The sequence below is a fragment of the Molossus molossus genome, unplaced genomic scaffold, assembly GCF_014108415.1.
Source record: "Molossus molossus isolate mMolMol1 unplaced genomic scaffold, mMolMol1.p scaffold_m16_p_4, whole genome shotgun sequence".
Lineage (NCBI taxonomy): Eukaryota > Metazoa > Chordata > Mammalia > Chiroptera > Molossidae > Molossus > Molossus molossus.
In genome coordinates, this window is record NW_023425377.1 from 64,580,949 (window position 1) to 64,598,487 (window position 17,539).

Here is a 17,539-nt window from a genome sequence, read left to right on the forward strand (position 1 = left end):
TTGCCCCACCCTGGTGATTCCCTGATGCCCTGCCCCACCCAACTTTTGGGCCCACCCAAGCTGTTTCTAATGGCTTTACCATAGGATTGACCTATCTTGGCTCCTGCTTCAGATTTTCCTAAAATCTCTCAAACAAGCAACATCTGGCCTCAGTGAGCCCCACACCTCTTGCTAAGTGACCCCAGGCCTGGCATTAGCAGCAACCAGCCTTGGTTCATAGTTTGGCCTCTCCTGGGCATCTCCAAGCCCAGCACAAGAAGCAGCCACTGACAGATCACTTTGTAGCTTATGCCTGGTGGCCCCAGGTCGAACACAGACAGTGGCTGACCTTAGCCTGTACCTTCTAAGAGGCCTTCGAGCCAACACACCTAGTGGATAGCTTCAGACTACTTCAAAGCACCACGACCCAATCATCTCCATGACGCACTCAAGGGGTAGACTCAGTGGGTACAAGAGCCCTGCTGAAGGAAGTCTTGTGGTAGGCCCTGCACAGCTAATTCTCCAAGGTGGTCAGAGGTCCATCAGTAGGCATAGCCAGTTCTTGCAGCTAATCAGCCTGAGTAAATCCTTTCCATTGATATGCCAGCAACAATCAAGACTCAATTACAACAGAAGGGTATACAGCCCACATGAGGGTGCACCTCGAGGGCCCAGCTGGGGTGATCAGGGAGGCTGTGCCATTGGATCCTACAGGATACCTACAACAATAAGTCACCCTACCAAGCCTAGGAGATGTAGCAACTCTACCTAATGCATAGAAACAAACATAGGGAGACAGCCAAAATGAGGAGACAAAGAAACATGTCCCAAATGAAAGGACAGAACAAAACTCCAGGAAAAGAACTAAACAAAAGAAGTAAGTAATCCAACAGATGCAGAGTTCAAAACACTGGTTATGAGGATGTTTAAGGAACTTATTGAGGACCTCATGAGCATAATAAAGGACAAGTCAGAAATGAAGAATAAACTAACTGAAATAAAGAATAATTTACAGAGTATCAACAGTAGAGTAGATGAAAAAGATTCAAACCATCGAGTTGGAATATAAAGAAGCAAAAAACACCCAATCAGAACAGCAAAAAGAAAAAAAATGAGGACAGTATAAGGAGCCTCTGGGACCACTTCAGGCGTACCAACATTCACATGTGGGATGCTGAAAGGAGAAGAGAGAGAACAAGAAATTGAAAACCTATTTGGAAAAAATAATGACAGAAAACTTTCCTAACTTGGTGAAGGAAACAGACATACAATTCCAGGAAGCACAGAGAGTCCCGAACAAGATGAACCCAAAGAGGCCCACACCAAGACACATCATCAACAACATGCAAAAGGTTAAAGACAAAGAGTCTTAAAAGCAGTTAGTTACCTACAAGGGAGCTCCCACAAGATTGTCAGCCAATTTCTCCAAAGAAACTTTGCAGGCCAAAAGGGAATGGCAAGAAATATTCAAAGATATGAAAATCAAAGACCTATAACCAAGATTACTCTATCCTGCAAAGCTATCATTTAGAATCAATGGATGACATATAAAGACTTTTCCAGACAAGAAAAAGCTAAACGAGTTTAACACCACCAGATCAGTATTATATGAAATGTTGAAGGGTCTTCTCGAAAAAGAAGATAAAAAATATGAACAATAAAAAGGCAATAAATACATATCTGTCAATAATTGAATCTACAAACCAATTGAATAAGCGGAACAGAAGTAGACTTATAGACACAGAGAACTTAAAATAATTTTTTTTTCTTTATTGATTTTAGAGAGAGAGAAAGGAAGAGGGAGAGAGAGATAGAAACATTGATGAGAGAGAACATCAGTTGGCTGCCTCCTGCATGCCCCCATCTGGGGATTTGGCTCACAACGTAGGCATGTGCACTGACTGAATCAAACCAGCGACCTCTTGGTGCATGGATTGACGCTCAACCACTGAGCCACACCAGCCGAGCAACAGGGAGAACTTTTAGATGGTTGCCAGATTGTGAAGGGGGGTGATGTTGGAGAGATGGACTAAAAAGGTGAAGGGATTAAGAAGTACAAATTGGCCCTGGCCGGTTTGGCTCAGCGGTTAGATCATCAGCCTGTGGTCCGGAGAAACCCGGGTTCGGTTCCCGCTAAGGGCATGTGCCTCGGTTGCAGTTTGTCCCCGGCCCTGGTTGGATCGTGTGGGTGGCAGCCGCTCGATGTGTCCCTTTCACATCGATGTTTCTCTCTCTTTCTCTTCCTCCCACTCTATCTCAACAAAGTGTTGAAAAATGTCCTCTGGTGAGGATTAAAAAAAAAAGAAGTACAAATTGGTTGTTAGACTGATGAACCTCAGAGGGAAGTGGTGGTGGTGGGGGGGAAGAGCAGGAAGAGATAAACCAAAGAATTTGTATGCATATATGTATAACCAATGGACACAGACAGTAATGTGGGGAAGGCAGAAAGGGGGTGGGAGCAGGGAGGAGGGGCTCACTAGGGGAAAAGGGGGGACATCTGTGATACTTTCAATAATAAAGGTAAATTTTTTAAAAAGACAAAAGATAGAAAACCAAATGCTTTCTAATAGAGTTATATCTACTTGCATAGCTACTGATAGCGTCTACAAAGTCCCATTTCACCATACTCCCACCTGCTTCATTGTTTTTGTTGTTGTTGTTGTTTGTTAGTTTTTACATTAAAAAATTAGGAGGAAGATAAGAGCTCATTTCTGTTTTGTAGACATCATTCTGATTATTAATAGTGATGGGCATTTGTGAGAACACCCCAGGCTTGGCTAGCCTGTGAATACTAGCATGGTTACAGTAGACTGAAATATATATGATGCATAATGTATGTATATATTAGAAACATGCCTGACATGTGGTAGGTGCTCAGTAAATGATGACTGTAATTACTGTTGCTGTTGTTTCTATTAATGCCCAAAGTCTGATGATTCTCAGCTTATACCTGCTCTCTCAGACCCTCAGCTCCCCCCAAAGCATGGTTTTACAATTATTTGGAGCATTCCCAGTTTGGTGATATCTCAGAAGAGCCTTTTCTTCCCTGTGGAGGTGCTCTACCTAAACCCTTAGCTGCCGGTGTTCTCTACTAGACTGTTTTACCTTGCTGGTGGCTGCCCTAAGCCCTCAAAGTAACAAAACTGCACTTAGGATGGAGAGCATGGTGGCAGAAGGGTCACCTGGACTCTGCATTGTGCCCAGAGTCTGGTGATTTTGTTAATATTAATACAGCTCCTCCATCTTTTGTTCCTAATCCCCTCTCTCCAGAGACTCAGGCCACATGTGTGTAAAGGGGCTGGTATTCGATGCTCCCTACTATAGACAGAACAATGACTACCCCCACCCCAACTCCCCTGCAAATGGTCACGTCCTAATCTTGGAACCTGTGAATGTGTTAATTTACTTTGTAAAAAATAGTTTTCAGATCTGATTAAGTTCAGGATCTTGAGATGGGGATTTTATCTTGCAATATCTGGATGGACCCAATGTAATTCCATCAATTGTTGTAAGTGAAGGAGGGAGACAACAGGCTGAGAGTCAGAGAAAGGGGGGTGGAGGGAGTTAATGCAGGCAACCTCCAGAAGCTGGAAAAGGCAAGGAAATAGATGCTATCCTAGAATCTCCAGAAGAATTGCATCTCTGCCAACACCTTGATTTTTAGCCCAATAAGACCTTGAGAACTCAAAGATAATAAATCTGTGTTCTTTTAAGCCATTAAGTTTGTGGTCATTGTTATAGCAGCCACAGGAAACTCATACTCTCTCCTAATGTTCTTGCCTCCTCCCCCTATTTCTCTTTCCAGGTTTTTTTAAAAGGTCTTTCCATCTTTGTTAGCTTTAAATTGAAAGTTTCTAAGTTAATTCATACAATTGGGAGGATCCCACCAGTTCCACAGTTAGGAAACCTCGGCTGCTTCTCTTGCTCATTAGTTGTATTTGCTCTTTTGTAAATTGTTTACGGTCTTTGCCCCACTTACTCTCAATATCAGAAAAATATAGACCTAGTGCCATTCTCAGATCCCACAATGAGCCATACTGCCTTGTAGCCATCCATCTAGTCGTCCATCCAAGACATGTTTACTGGAGGCTACTGTAGGCCAGACATTGGGCTAGTACTGGGGTGCTAGTGCCCAATCCATGACTTTACAGAGGCCATAGATGTTGGCTTGAGAACAACATGCATAGATTATATATATCATATATATATATTTGGTCCTGTGGGTGTTCTAAGATTTGTTTCTTTCCAGAAAGCAATTGGGGACATGGGAGCCTCTTTGACTAAGCAGTGGACAAGAACTGCACTCTGGTTCTATTTTGTCCTCCAGTTTGTGTTCAGACTCAGGCAAGAGTTAAAGAGGTTGATGATAGATAAGCACAGATGAAAACCAGTGCGGCCCAGTGCATCTTTGCTTAGGATAATTTCTCCTCTCCCTCTATTCTCTCCAGCCCTGCTTTCCTGCCTCTGACGCAGGGAGCTAGGAGTCTGAAGAAAACCTTCTGGCGGTTCCAATTAAATTTTTGTGGACAAAGGGCACGCACGGCTTCCTCAGATAACAGGTGGCAATAAATCCATCAGCACATCCTCTTTCAGAAAACAGAGTCCCCGCTCAGCTGCTAACAGCTGCCAATATCTCATTGAGAACCTCACATAGGATAGGCTCTAAGGTAAGTAGTTTCTCTGGACAAATTTAATCCTTCCTTGTAATATGTGTCTCTCAATAAAGAAATTTGATTCTAAAGTAAAGTTTACTACTGATTAGTTAGCAAATTCCTGCTTTGGTTTGGTCTGTTGGTGTTTTCCGGTCTATCTTTCGAGTACCTATTTTAAGCCATTTTACATCTTTTAGTTTTCTTTTGCTTTCCTTTTAGCCTATTCCTTCCTTATGTATTCTAACTAAAGTTTTATTTAGAAATGTCTTATTTATAGAGGATCTTAAATGATTGCAAGCATTTCCTAGTTAAAACAAAGTGGGGAACCTCTTGGTTCTATAGACTTGTCATGTGAATAATCTTCTCCTAGTCCGGTGTTAGAACAGAACAGAGTAGCTCAGTACTTGGGTTACTATTTCTAACACTTAAGGCTGAACTCCAGTGATAAACATTTAACATTACTTCTTGCATTATGAAAATAGTTCTTAATAAAACATTTAGAAATTTCAGAAAAGGAAGAAGATAATTTAAGTATCGATTATAATTGTTGACATTTGGGTATGTATCGTTTTAGTCTTTTAAAAATGTGCAAATAAATTTCTTATATAATTGAGGTCAAGTGGTATATACAGTTTAATATCCTTTTAAAAACGTAATAGCATATTAAGAGTATTCTCTAAGTCATTGAAATTGTTTGAAAACATGATTATAAGAGCTGTTTATATTTCATCATTAAAATGTTTCATTTATATTATATAAATAATTCAACAATTTATAATTTAAAACCTAAATCTTGGACTGCACTTCTGATCATTTCCCTGGGATATATTCTTAGAAACAGTTACCAAAGCAAAGGATATATGATTTCAGAGCCCGATGCATTTCATGGCAGTGATCTACTTTAAAATTCATCCAGTTGGTATTGCTGATACTGTAACAGAAGCCATATAAAAGAAAATAAAAAAATTCCCAGGAACTGATATTACCGGAAGTTTAACAAAATACTGTGACTTAATGCTGACTAATGACATGACATTCTAAGTAGAAATCTAATCATAAACATTAATATTTTATTTACACGGAGTACCACACCTTTCTGAGCAGGGATTTATAGCTTAAACAAAATCATAGGAGTGCTTCTAGTACCACGGAGCAAGGAGAGGTGGAGGTACAATCCTGCAAGTTAAAAAGCTTGGGATTTCATCCAGTTTGACACTAATTGTGTGACCTGAGACAGATCTTCCAACCTCGAGTCTCCAATTTCTCATCTGTGAGACAAAAGGGTTGGTCTAGGTCCATGTTTCTCAGTAGGCAGCCTGGTCTCCTTGTGGCAAATGAGATATCTTTGTGTGATACATAGACACAGACCATGATTTGTTTTTGGCATGGCACATAAAGTTATTTTTTAAAACAAGTTTTCAGTTCGTCATTTCAAATGGATTTAGAGGAAAAGATTAAGTCAATAATAGTGTAAGCAGTCCTCAGATACGACATAACCATCGAGATGATAGGCAGATGTCTGCCATTTGAGAAACAGCTAGATGATCTCCAGAATCCTCATCGTATGCTAGATAGAATTCCAGTCTGAAAACTGGTAAGCAGTGCTGACTTGGCAGGCATTCTGGGAACCAGGTGGCGGTACTAAGCTGTGTAAGAAGTGAACAGAGCCCTGGCCCAGTGGCTCAGTTGGTTGGAGCGTTGTCCCACACACCAAAAGGTGGTGGGTTTGGTTCCGAGTCAGGGCATATACTGATTTGGGTTTGATCCCCAGTCGGGGCATGTAAAGAAGGTAACCAATCAATGTTTCTCTCCCACACAGATGTTTCTCTTTCTCTACCCAACCCCCCAGCTTCTCTCTAACAATCAATAAACATATCCTCAGGTGAAGGTTTAAAAAAAAAGCCCTGATTGATTTGGCTCAGTGGTTAGAGTGTCGGCCTGTGGACCAAAGAGTCATGGGTTCAATTCCGGTCAAGGGCACATACCTTGGCTGCAGTTCGGTCCCGGCCCTGGTCAGGGTTGTGTGGGAGGCAACCAGTCATCAATGTTTCTCTTTCTCTCTCCCTCCCACTCTATCTGAAGATAAATGGAAAAATATCCTTGGGTGAGGATTTAAAAAAAAAGTGAAGCCTTGGCTGGTTTTGCTCAGCAGGTAGAGCGTCGGCCTGCGGTCCTGAGAGACCTGGGTTCGGTTCTCGCTAAGGGCATGTACCGCGGTTGCAGTTTGGCCCTGGCCCTGGTTGGGTCGTGTGGGAGGCAGACACTCGATGTGTCCCTTTCACGTCGATGTTTCTCTCTCTTTCTCTCTCCTTCTCTATCCCTCCCACTCTATCGAACGAAAAATGGAAAAATGTCCTCAGGTGAGGATAAAAAAAAAAAAGTGAAGAGACAGGCATGGAAAAGTTTGCAAATACCATTGTATTACCTGCAACTCTATTTTTTATTTTAATAGTGAGTTTCACTGGTCTGGGCAGACCTTCTTCATCTTCTGTAAAGGCGGCTGGAGACCTGTAGGTGTACCAGGACCTTCCTTAAGAACCTGGAGGAGAAGACGCCCCAGCCCAGTCCTCAGCATGCTCAGGGCGGTGTGGGAGGCCCCTCAGCATTGGCTGCAGGAGGGGAGAGGGTCCCGGAAGCTGGTACTGGTGGTGGTGTTTGTGGCTCTGCTCCTGGACAACATGCTGTTTACTGTGGTGGGTACGTCTGGGGTCTTTGTGTCGGGGTGATTTTCTCTGGGCCCGGCAACACACACCCCTCTAGCTTTCAGCAGTGAATGGACTCGAGAATGTTCCCTTTTATGCTGGAAATGGCACAGAGGTTGCAGGGAACGGGAAGAGACAGCAGGGAATGAGGTCTGGCGCTCGCCAGCCATTGCTGAAATCTCCAGAGGCTCCACCACAGGGAGCTGCAGGCGGTCTCTGGCCCGAAGAGAGGCTGACTGGAGCCAGAACGGGCATTCTTTCCTCCCCATGCTGTCTTCCAAGGTGCTGATGACTCCACGGGACCGCTGGGACGGAGAGCACGTCCCAGCCGCTGCTCTGCCACAGTGACATGCTCAGGTGGACATGCAGCTTTGTACCAAGCCCTGCCTTTCTGGCGGTTCATTCCCTCGGAGTCCTGCTTCTTTTAGTTGGTGGTCTGTTCACCTTTACATTCGGTTATGCCCGTGTCTAAATGGGTGCTAACATATTGCCCCTCTTAGATAAAATATGTGCTTAGAAGCAAGAAGCTTTCTCAGGCAAGTTGTCAATCCAATATAGTCATTTCTTGCTATGCTCTCTAAAGTTGCTGCAAACCCTGAATTTAGCCAATACTGAATCATTGCTCCTAGGGAAGATGAATACATACACAACCCATATAGATTATCATCTTAAATTCTAAAACACACATCCTGGTAATTTTTATTTTTTTAACTTTTTTAATTCTTCAGTTACAGTTGATGTTCAATATTATATTAATTTCAAATGTACACCGCAGTGATTAGACATTTATATAACTTACAAAGTGATCCCCCTGTAAATCTAGTCACCTGGCATTTGCATGTTTATTCCAATATTATTGACTCTATTTCCCATGCTCTACTTACATCCCCATGACTATTGTGTAACTACCAATATGTACTGAATCCCTTCACCTTTTTCACCAACCCTCCAACCCCCTCCCATCTGGCAACCATCAGTTTGTTCTCTGTATCTATGAGTCTGCTTTCTATTATCTTTACAAAAGAGAAACAAAGGTTCGGAGTGTTGAGTGCCCTGTCTGAGGCCACCTCACGCACAGGTGCCAGAGTTGGGGTGCAAGCTCTGTCCGCCTGGCCGGAGCTGCAGCTGCTTGCCCGGTGCTGGCCTGCTCTTCCTGTCCCCTGCTCTGCCACCTCTGCATGAGGGGAGAAATAAAAGGGCGGAGCCCGCCTAGTTCAGCCTCAGCTGGGAAACGGAGCAGCTGGGGACTCAGAATTGTCCCCGCTCTCTGCGTGTATGTCCAAGAAAAACGATGACAGCTCCGTGAGTATTGACTTTGTGATTACAAATAAATATTAGCCAGTAAGCAGAATAGCCTATATGGAATCTATGAATAATGAGGACCAACTGTATGACGGTTGGGTTTAGGTACTTTAATAGTATAATGTGGATGGGCACAATCCTTTAGTGGGCTTCAAATCATGTCACGTAGACACCTGCCTTGAGCATGAAACTGAACCTATAGCAATGATCCTGCACCTACTAGTGGTAAAAAGACACTGTCTTTTTTGACTTTCAGTGCCCATTGTGCCGACCTTCTTGTATGCCACAGAACTGAAAGACGCCAACACTTCTCGGCACCCCAGCACTGCCGCAGCTTCCCGGCACGCCCCCCCTTCTCCTACCCTTGCCACCATCTTCTCCTTCTTTGATAACAACACTGTGGCTGTTGAAGAAAGTGCGCCCAGAGGCACGGCCTGGACGAATGGCACTTCTGGCACCGTCCCCCCTCCAGTCACGGGAGCCATCTCATCCCATAGAAACAACTGCCTGCAACACACGGAGTTCTTGGAGGAAGAGAACGTACGAGTCGGGGTTCTGTTTGCTTCAAAGGCTCTGATGCAACTTCTGGTCAACCCATTTGTGGGGCCTCTCACCAACAGGTATCTCCGTGGTGCTCAGGAATAAGAGAATGGGCTAAGGTATCCTAAAGGTGGTTAGAAGGGAAAAAGGAAGGAAGCACTCTCGTCTGCATCCCAGGACAGTCAGCTGTTAGAAAAGCTAGTTACCCCAAAGGATAGCATGAAATTGATGAAATACCAGGGGCTGCAGATTTTCTTAGTGATATACTGACTAGAGTACTAAGAAGAGAATCAGTGAAGGGAAGTATATACCACTGAGGCTATTTTAGTGCCCTGGAACCCGGCTCCCATAGGCTAAGGATGGGAATGGAATAGGCACTGGCTTCTTAGCAGTTGTGTTTGGAATTATTCTGATTTTTCAAAGGGGTATATGCTGTGACTGGGCTAGCCTTTCTAGAAAAGAAGATTTTGGCCCTGGTCTATGGGTAATTTTTCATGTTTGTTTATTTGCTTATATGCATTCACATGTCATATCCATTCTCTACACCTGCACTCAGAGACATGTTTTACCATGGACTCAAAGAACTGAATTTCTCTTCCTAATTACATGAAAATATATAGTCCAAGTACATGGATGCCTATTGGAACTGTATCTTTGTGTTTAATTCTCTTTTAGGATTGGATATCACATTCCCATGTTTGCTGGCTTTGTTATCATGTTTCTCTCCACAATTAGTAAGTAATTTGCTTCCTCTTTTCTTCCCTTCACTGATTACCTTTGATTTTTATCGCATGCACCACAGTGAAGAGAGCAAGGTTGAGCTGGCCAAGTGGCCTATGATATGGATTTAAATGCTTTGCAATGTTTTTATGGGGACTAGAGCAATAATGTCAACTCAGTCTAGTTGGAATTTGTATCTTCCGCTATAGAAAAACATATACTTCACTTTCTCAAGCTGGAGAAAATTGTGAAGGCTATTTTATTTTTATTTTTTTGTTACAGATATTTTACCTTTTTTACCCCATTGGCACCCCTCTCCCCACCCCACCCCCAACCCGTCCCCAGCTTAGTTGTCCATGTCCATTGGTCATGCATACATGCATATAAGTTCTGTGGTTTATCTCTTCCCACCACCCCCACCCCCTCTTCTGAGGGATGTCAGTCTGTGCCCTACTTCCATGTTTCTGGGTCTACCGTATTCCTCAGACTGTTATGTTCATTATATTTCGTATATAAGTGAGATCATGTGGTATTTGTCTTTTTCTGCTTCGCTTATTTCACTTAGGATAATACTTTCCAGGTCTCTCCATGTCATCTCAAAGGATAAGAGATCTTTCTTTCTAACCGCTGCATAGTACTCCATTGTGTATATGTACCACTGCTTTTTTATCCATTCGTCTACTGATGGACATTGGGGCTGTTTCCAGATCTTAGCTATTGTAAATAGTGCTGCTATGAACATGGGGGTACATATATTCTTCCTGATTGGTGTTTCAGGCTTCTTAGGGTATATTCCTAGCAGCGGGATCACTGGGTCAAGTGGAAGTTCAATTTTTAATTTTTTGAGGTAACACCATATTGTTTTCCATAGTGGCTGCACCAGTCTGCATTCCCACCAGCAGTGTATTAGAGTCCCCTTTTCTCCACACCCTCGCCAACACTTGTTGTTTGATAATTTGTTGATGGCGGCCATTCTGACAGGTGTGAGGTGATACCTCATTGTTGTTTTAATTTGCATCTCTCTGATGATTAGTGATGTTGAGCTTTTCATCATATGTCTCTTGGCCATTTGTATGTCCTGTTTGGAGAGGTGTCTATTCAGCTCCTCTGCCCATTTTTTAATTGGGTTCTTTGTCTTCCTTTTGTTGAGTTGTATGAGCACTCTCTATATATTGGAAATTAACCCCTTATCTGATACATCATTGGCAATGATGTTCTTCCATACAGTGGGTTGCCTTTCCATTTGATGATTGTTTCTTTTGCTGTGCAGAAGCTTTTTAGTTTGATGTAGTTCCATGTGTTCATTTTCTCCTTTATTTCTGTTGCCTTAGGTGATGTATCAGTGAAAATTCTGCTCCGTATGATGTCCAAAATTTTGTTGCCTACATTTTCTTCTAGAATTTTTATGGATTCACGGGTCACATTTAAGTCTTTTATCCATTTTGAGTTTGTTTTTGTGTATAGTGTAAGTTGATGGTCTAGTTTCATTTTTTTGCATGTAGCTGTCCAATTTTCCCAACACCATTTATTAAAGAGACTGTCTTTACTCCACTGTATGCTCTTGCCACCTTTGTCAAATATTAATTGAGCGTATAGCCTTGGGTGCATTTCTGGGTTTTCAGTTCTGTTCCACTGGTCTATATGCCTGTTCTTGTGCCAGTACCAGGCTGTTTTGGTTACCATCGCTTTGTAGTATAACCTGATATCTGGTATTGTGATCCCTCCTACTTTGTCCTTCTTTTTCAAGATTGCTGTGGCTATTGGGGGTCTATTTTGGTTCCATATGAACTTTTGAAGTATTTGTTCTAGTTCTATGAAATATGTTGTTGGTATTTTGATGGGGATTGCATTGAATCTATAGATTGCTTTGGGTAGTATGGACATTTTAATGATGTTAATTCTTCCAATCCATGAACAGGGAATGTGCTTCCACTTTTTTATATCTTCCTCTATTTCTTTTTTCAATGACCTGTAGTTTTCTGCAAATAGGTCCTTTACTTCTTTGGTTAAGTTTATTCCTAGTAATCTTAATTTTTTTGGCATGATGGTAAATGGGATTGTTTTTTCAGTTTCTCTTTCTGTGAGTTCATCATTGGTGTACAAGAATGCCGTCGATTTCTTGATATTAATTTTGTATCCTGCTACTTTGCCAAATTCATTTATTAAGTCTAGTAGACTTTTGATTTAGTCTTTAGGGTTTTCTATGTATAATATCATGTCATCTGCAAATAATGATAGTTTCACTTCTTCCTTTCCAATTTGGATCCCTTTTATTTTTTCTCCATGTCTGATTGCTGTGGCTAAGACTTCCAGTACAATGTTAAATAAGAGTGGCGAAAGTGGACATCCCTGTCTTGTTTCTGTTCTTAATGGAAATGTTTTTAGTTTTTGTCCATTGGGTATGATGTTGGCTGTAGGTCTTTCATATATGGCCTTTATTATGTCTAGATATGATCCTTCTATTCCCACATTGCTGAGCGTTTTTATCAGAAATGGATGCTGGATTTTGTCAAATGCTTTTTCAGCATCTATTGATATGATGATGTGGTTTTTATTCTTCATCTTATATATATGGTGTATCACATTTATTGATTTGCGAATATTGTACCAGCCTTGCATCCCTGGAATGAATCCCACTTGGTCATGGTGAATAATTTTTTTTTGATGTATTTCTGGATCCGATTTGCTAATATTTTGTTCAGGATTTTGGCATCTCTGTTCATCAGGGATATTGGCCTGTAGTTTTCTTTCTTCGTAGTGTCTTTTTCTGGTTTTGGAATTAGAATTATGCTGGCCTCATAGAACGTGTTTGGAAGTCTTCCTTCTTCTTGAATTTTTTGAAATAGTTTGAGGAGAATGGGTGTTAGTTCTTTTTTGAATGTTCGGTAAAACTCCCCCGTGAAGCCATCTGGGCTTGGGGTTCTGTTTGCTGGGAGAGTCTTGATTACCTCTTCAATTTCCTTAGTTGTTATTGGTCTGTTCAAGTTTTCTATCTCTTCCCAGTCCAGTTTTGGGAGACTGTGTGTTTCTAGAAATTTGTCCATTTCGCTTAGATTGTCGAATTTGTTGCCATATAGTTGTTCATAGTAGTTGTTAACAATCTTTTGTATTTCGTGGTGTTGGCTGTTACTTCTCCTCTTTCATTTCTGATTTTGTGTATTTGGGTTCTCTCTCTTTGTTTCTTGGTGAGTCTAGCTAAGGGTCCATCAATCTTGTTTATCTTTTTGAAAAACCAGCTCTTTGTTTCATTGATCCTTTGAATTGTTGTTGTTTTTTTTTGGTCTCTATGTCATTTATTTCTGCTCTGATCTTTACTATTTCCTTCCTTCTACTTGCTCTGGGGTTTTCTTTTTGTTTGCTTTCTAATTCTTTAAGTTGTGTGGTTAGACAGTCAATTAGAAATTTTTCTTGTTTTTTGAGATAGCCCTGTAGTGCTATGAACTTCCCTCTCAGAACTGCTTTTGCTGCATCCCATAGATTTTGTGTTGTTGTGTGTTCATTTTCATTGGTTTCCAGGAAGTTTTTAATTTCTTCCTTGATCTCGTTGGTGACCCATTCATTGTTTAATAACATGCTATTTAGCCTCCATGTGTTGAAATGTCTTTGCATGTTCTTGTTGCAATTGATTTGTAGTTTCATGCCATTGTGATCTGAGAAGATGCTTGATATGATTTCAATATTCTTGAACTTGTAGAGATTTAGTTTGTGTCCTATCATGTGGTCTATCTTTGAGAATGTCCCATGTGCACTTGAGAAGAATGTGTATTCTGTAGTTTTGGGGTGTAATTCTCTGTAGATATCTATTCAATCCATTTGGTCTAGTGCTTCATTTAGAGTCTCTGTTTCCTTGCTAATTTTTTGCCTAGAGGATCTATCCAGTGCTGTCAACGGGGTGTTGAAGTCCCCTGCTATGATTGTATTGTTGTTGATTTCTCCTTGGAAGTTCTCCAGAAGATTTTTAATATATTTTGGTGCTCCTATATTGGGTGCATATATGTTTATCAAGGTTATATTTTCCTGTTGGATAGATCCTTTCATTATTATGTAGTGGCCGTCTTTGTCTCTAGTTATGGTCTTCATTTTGAAATCTATTTTATCAGATATGAGAATTGCTACCCCAGCTTTTTTTTGCTTTCCATTTGCTTGGAAAATTTTTTTCCATCCCTTCACTTTCAACCTATGTGAGTCTTTTGTTGTGAGGTGGGTCTCTTGTAAACAACATATATGTGAGTCATGCTTTCTTATCCAATCAGCTACTCTGTGTCTTTTTATGGGAGCATTCAATCTATTTACATTTAAGGTGATTATTGATATGTATTTATTTATTGCCATTTTTGTTTAGTGTGGTTCTATTTTTCTTCCCATTTCTACTGCTAATTACAGCAGTCCTTTTAACATTTCTTGCACTGCTGGTTTAGTGCTAATGTATTCCCTTAGCCTTTTTTTGTCTGGGAAGCTCTTTATTTGACCTTCTATTTTGAATGATAGCCTTGCTGGGTAGATTAGTCTTGGATTCAGATTCTTGTTTTTCATGACCTTGATTACTTCATGCCATTCCCTTCTAGCCTGTAGTGTTTCTTGTGAGAAGTCAATTGAGAGCCTTATGGGGTTTCCTTTGTAGGTAACCTGTTGCTTATCTCTTGCTGCTTTTAGGATTCTCTCTTTGTCTTTAATTTGTGGCATTTTAATTACTATGTGTCTTGGTGTGGGCCTGTTTGGGTTCTTCTTACTTGGGACTCTTTGTGCTTCTTGAACTTGAATGCCTTCTTCCTTCACCAAATCAGGGAAGTTTTCTGTCACTATTTTTTTAAATATATTCTCTATCCCTTGCTATTATCTTCTTCTTCGGGGACTCCTATGATGCGAATATTATTCCGTTTCCAGTTTTCCCACCGTTCTCTTAAGCTGTCTTCCTGTTTTTTAATAGTTTTTTCCTTTTGTTTTTCTGATTGGTTGATTTTTTCTACCCTGTCTTCTAATTCACTGATCCGGTCCTCAGCTTCCTCTACTCTGCTTTTTAAACCTTCCAATGTGTTTTTCATTTCTGATATGTCATTTTTTATCTCTTCTTGATGGTTTTTAATTTCCAATTGGCTTATTTTCAGTGTCTCTATGTCCTTACTCATGCTGTTCAGCTTCCTCAAGATCATGGCTCTGAATTCTAGCTTTGTTAACCTGCCTAATTGCTCCACATTGATCTTATCTTCGGTGGAGGTCTCTTGCTCTTTCATTTGGCTTCTGTTTCTGTGTTTCACCATTTTGGCTATCACTGTGGGCTTTGGAGCCTGTCAAGTTTTCCCTTGGGTGTTGGTGTTCTGCTGTTTGTGGCTCCCTCTCCAGGATGGAGTCAGTGTCCCTCGTTGTATGGTCCTCGCAAGCTGCTTTTCTGTTGCTTTTTCCCGTCAATTTGTCTGTGTTATAGTTGTAATTCCAGTTTGGTTCTGGGAGACAGTCTGTGTAGCTTCCGTTCACTCCGCCACCATTTTTTGTTCCTCTGAAGGCTATTTTAATGTGTATGCTAGTGTGTGTGTATCAGTGATCCTTTGAGCGAGTTCAATATAAACTTTGCATCTTGGGGAAGAGATCATATTATTTTGATATGCAAAGGTAAAAGACAACTAACAAAGAATCTAAATCAAACAAGAACCTTCAAGTAAGAACGCTAAAAGTTAGGAAGTGTTCTAATTTAGGGAAATAAATTTGCTAAAGAAACAAGAAAGAGAAACAAATAGCCTATCCAGTATTTGATAAATGTTTCTAATAAAATGGAGATAGAATAAGAACAGTAAGTAAAAAAAAAAAATGTCTGGAAATTGATCCTGAGAAGTAAAATGATCAGGAATGAACTGGGTGGGGTCAGTGCAGGGAAGACAGCCTGTGGACCCACTGCCGGTGCCTCTGCCGACGCGCTGACCTGAATCGCAGACCTCCTTATCCCTCCTGCTTTTCTTACCACCTTTCTGTTACTTGTCTGCCTTTTCTATTGCTTCTCCTCAGGTGTTCTTCCCTTCCAGCACAGGGCTTGACTCCTGTCAACCAGTGCTTAACAGGAGTTTGTCTCATTCAAGGCCGGAAGGCTGCAAAGTGCGGGAGCTGGATGCAGTTCTGTCTCGGAACTGCAGCTTACTTAAGACCGTTCTAACTTTTCAAGTTAGAAATGTTTTTTGAACTTCTAGAGGCTTAGCCTAAGCTAAACAGCAAATTTAAAATGAATAATTTGCTTTGTTTAATCAAGTGAGACATAATTCATTCCACAAAACTTTATGGAGCATACGTATTATGCCTTGATGGCAAAAGCCACTGAAGGAATGTGAAGTATAAAAAGACATGTTTCAGTCCAGCTGGTGTGGCTCAGCGGTTAAGTGTCAACCCATGCACCAGAAGGTCACCAGTTCAACTCCCGGTCAGGACACATGCCCAGGTTGTGGGCCTGATCCCTAGAGGGGGTAGGCAGGAGGTGGCCAATCGCTGTTCTCTCTCATCGATGTTTCTATCTCTCTCTGCCTCTCCCTTCCTCTATCTCTAAAATCAATAAAGGGGGGAAAAAACAAAGACGTGTTTCCAGTTCCCCAGGACTTTATGATGCTGTTACAAAACAGAAAGAGTATGTCCACCAGCACGAGCAGAGCCAAACCTAAACACTGAGAACTGTAGTGGAGAAGATTGGCTATTTTATTATGAATGACATCACCCAGGAGAACGGGAAGCTAATGCTCAAAGGCCCAAACTCTCTGATGGTGTGTAGGTTATAGTTCTATAGGGAAAAATCACAAGACACTGGGTTAAGGTGCTTAAGGTCATGCTGGGAGCTGGTTGGTTAGAAGTGAGGTAAGGGTAATAAATCATTTCTTCAGGTCTTGAGGACAGCTCTGAGGTCTGTTCCAGTGTCCCTCTGTCTGGTTTCATGGGAAAGTAGCCAGAGGGACTTTCCACCTTAGGGCTCAGAAGCCAAAACATAACTTAGGTCAACATGTTATCTTTAGCTTGCCTGAGTCTGGACCTTGTGATCATTAGTCAGGTCTGGGTCATAGTCTTCTGCTGCCTCGGGGGGTTGCTGATTATCCAAGGGAAAGAGAGGGAGTGGGGGAGATGATTTCTAGAGCTAGGATTTAAAGCTAAATTTAATCAAAGTGGTAAGGACCCTCAATTTCAATACTTGCCTGGGGAGACCCGACAAACACCCTGCAGAATAAAATGATGCTAGAGGATCCCACAGTCTTTAGCATAAGGTCCTGGCCTGATTCTCTGCTAAGAGCTTGTGTTTTGAAAGCTTTTCTTTCTACCAAACTGTGTGTATTGCACAGTAGTTATTGTTTGCATAACATAACCAGTGTTGCTTTACTTGAGACCTGATTCTTGCAAATGTTTGGTGTTTAGCTTCTTCTGTGTAGCATTCAGTTAGGGTTTTTGAAATACTGAAAAGAGGTTGCTGCAGCCTATTACACACCTAAGGGCCCCCAATTGGGAACCGTACTTAATATAATTAGGAGCTAAATGGTGGCCTATGTTAGGGATACAAAGTAAAAAAGAAACCGCTTTGCTTGTCCTAAGTAGGGTGACCAACCATCCTACTTTGCCTGGGATCGAGGGGTCTCCCATGATAGGAGTCTTTTGGTTTTAAAACCAAGAAAGCCCCAGGATGAG

At 41.4% G+C, this 17,539-nt stretch overlaps 1 protein-coding gene across 3 annotated transcripts in view; it reads left to right on the plus strand.

The window, feature by feature from the left end:
* Positions 1–4,517: 4,517 nt before the first annotated feature.
* The window catches only part of SLC18A1 (solute carrier family 18 member A1), a 32,290-nt gene continuing 19,268 nt past the window's right edge, over positions 4,518–17,539 (plus strand). For 2 of the 3 annotated variants that reach the window (XM_036240951.1, XM_036240950.1), the window contains exons 1-3: positions 7,188–7,328; positions 8,892–9,255; positions 9,851–9,909. In XM_036240951.1, coding sequence (XP_036096844.1) covers positions 7,205–7,328; positions 8,892–9,255; positions 9,851–9,909 — 547 coding nt within the window. In that variant the 5' untranslated portion in view covers positions 7,188–7,204. Of the gene's footprint in view, positions 4,647–7,083; positions 7,329–8,891; positions 9,256–9,850; positions 9,910–17,539 lie in introns of those variants that run through there. The other variant, XM_036240949.1, reaches the window with a different exon arrangement.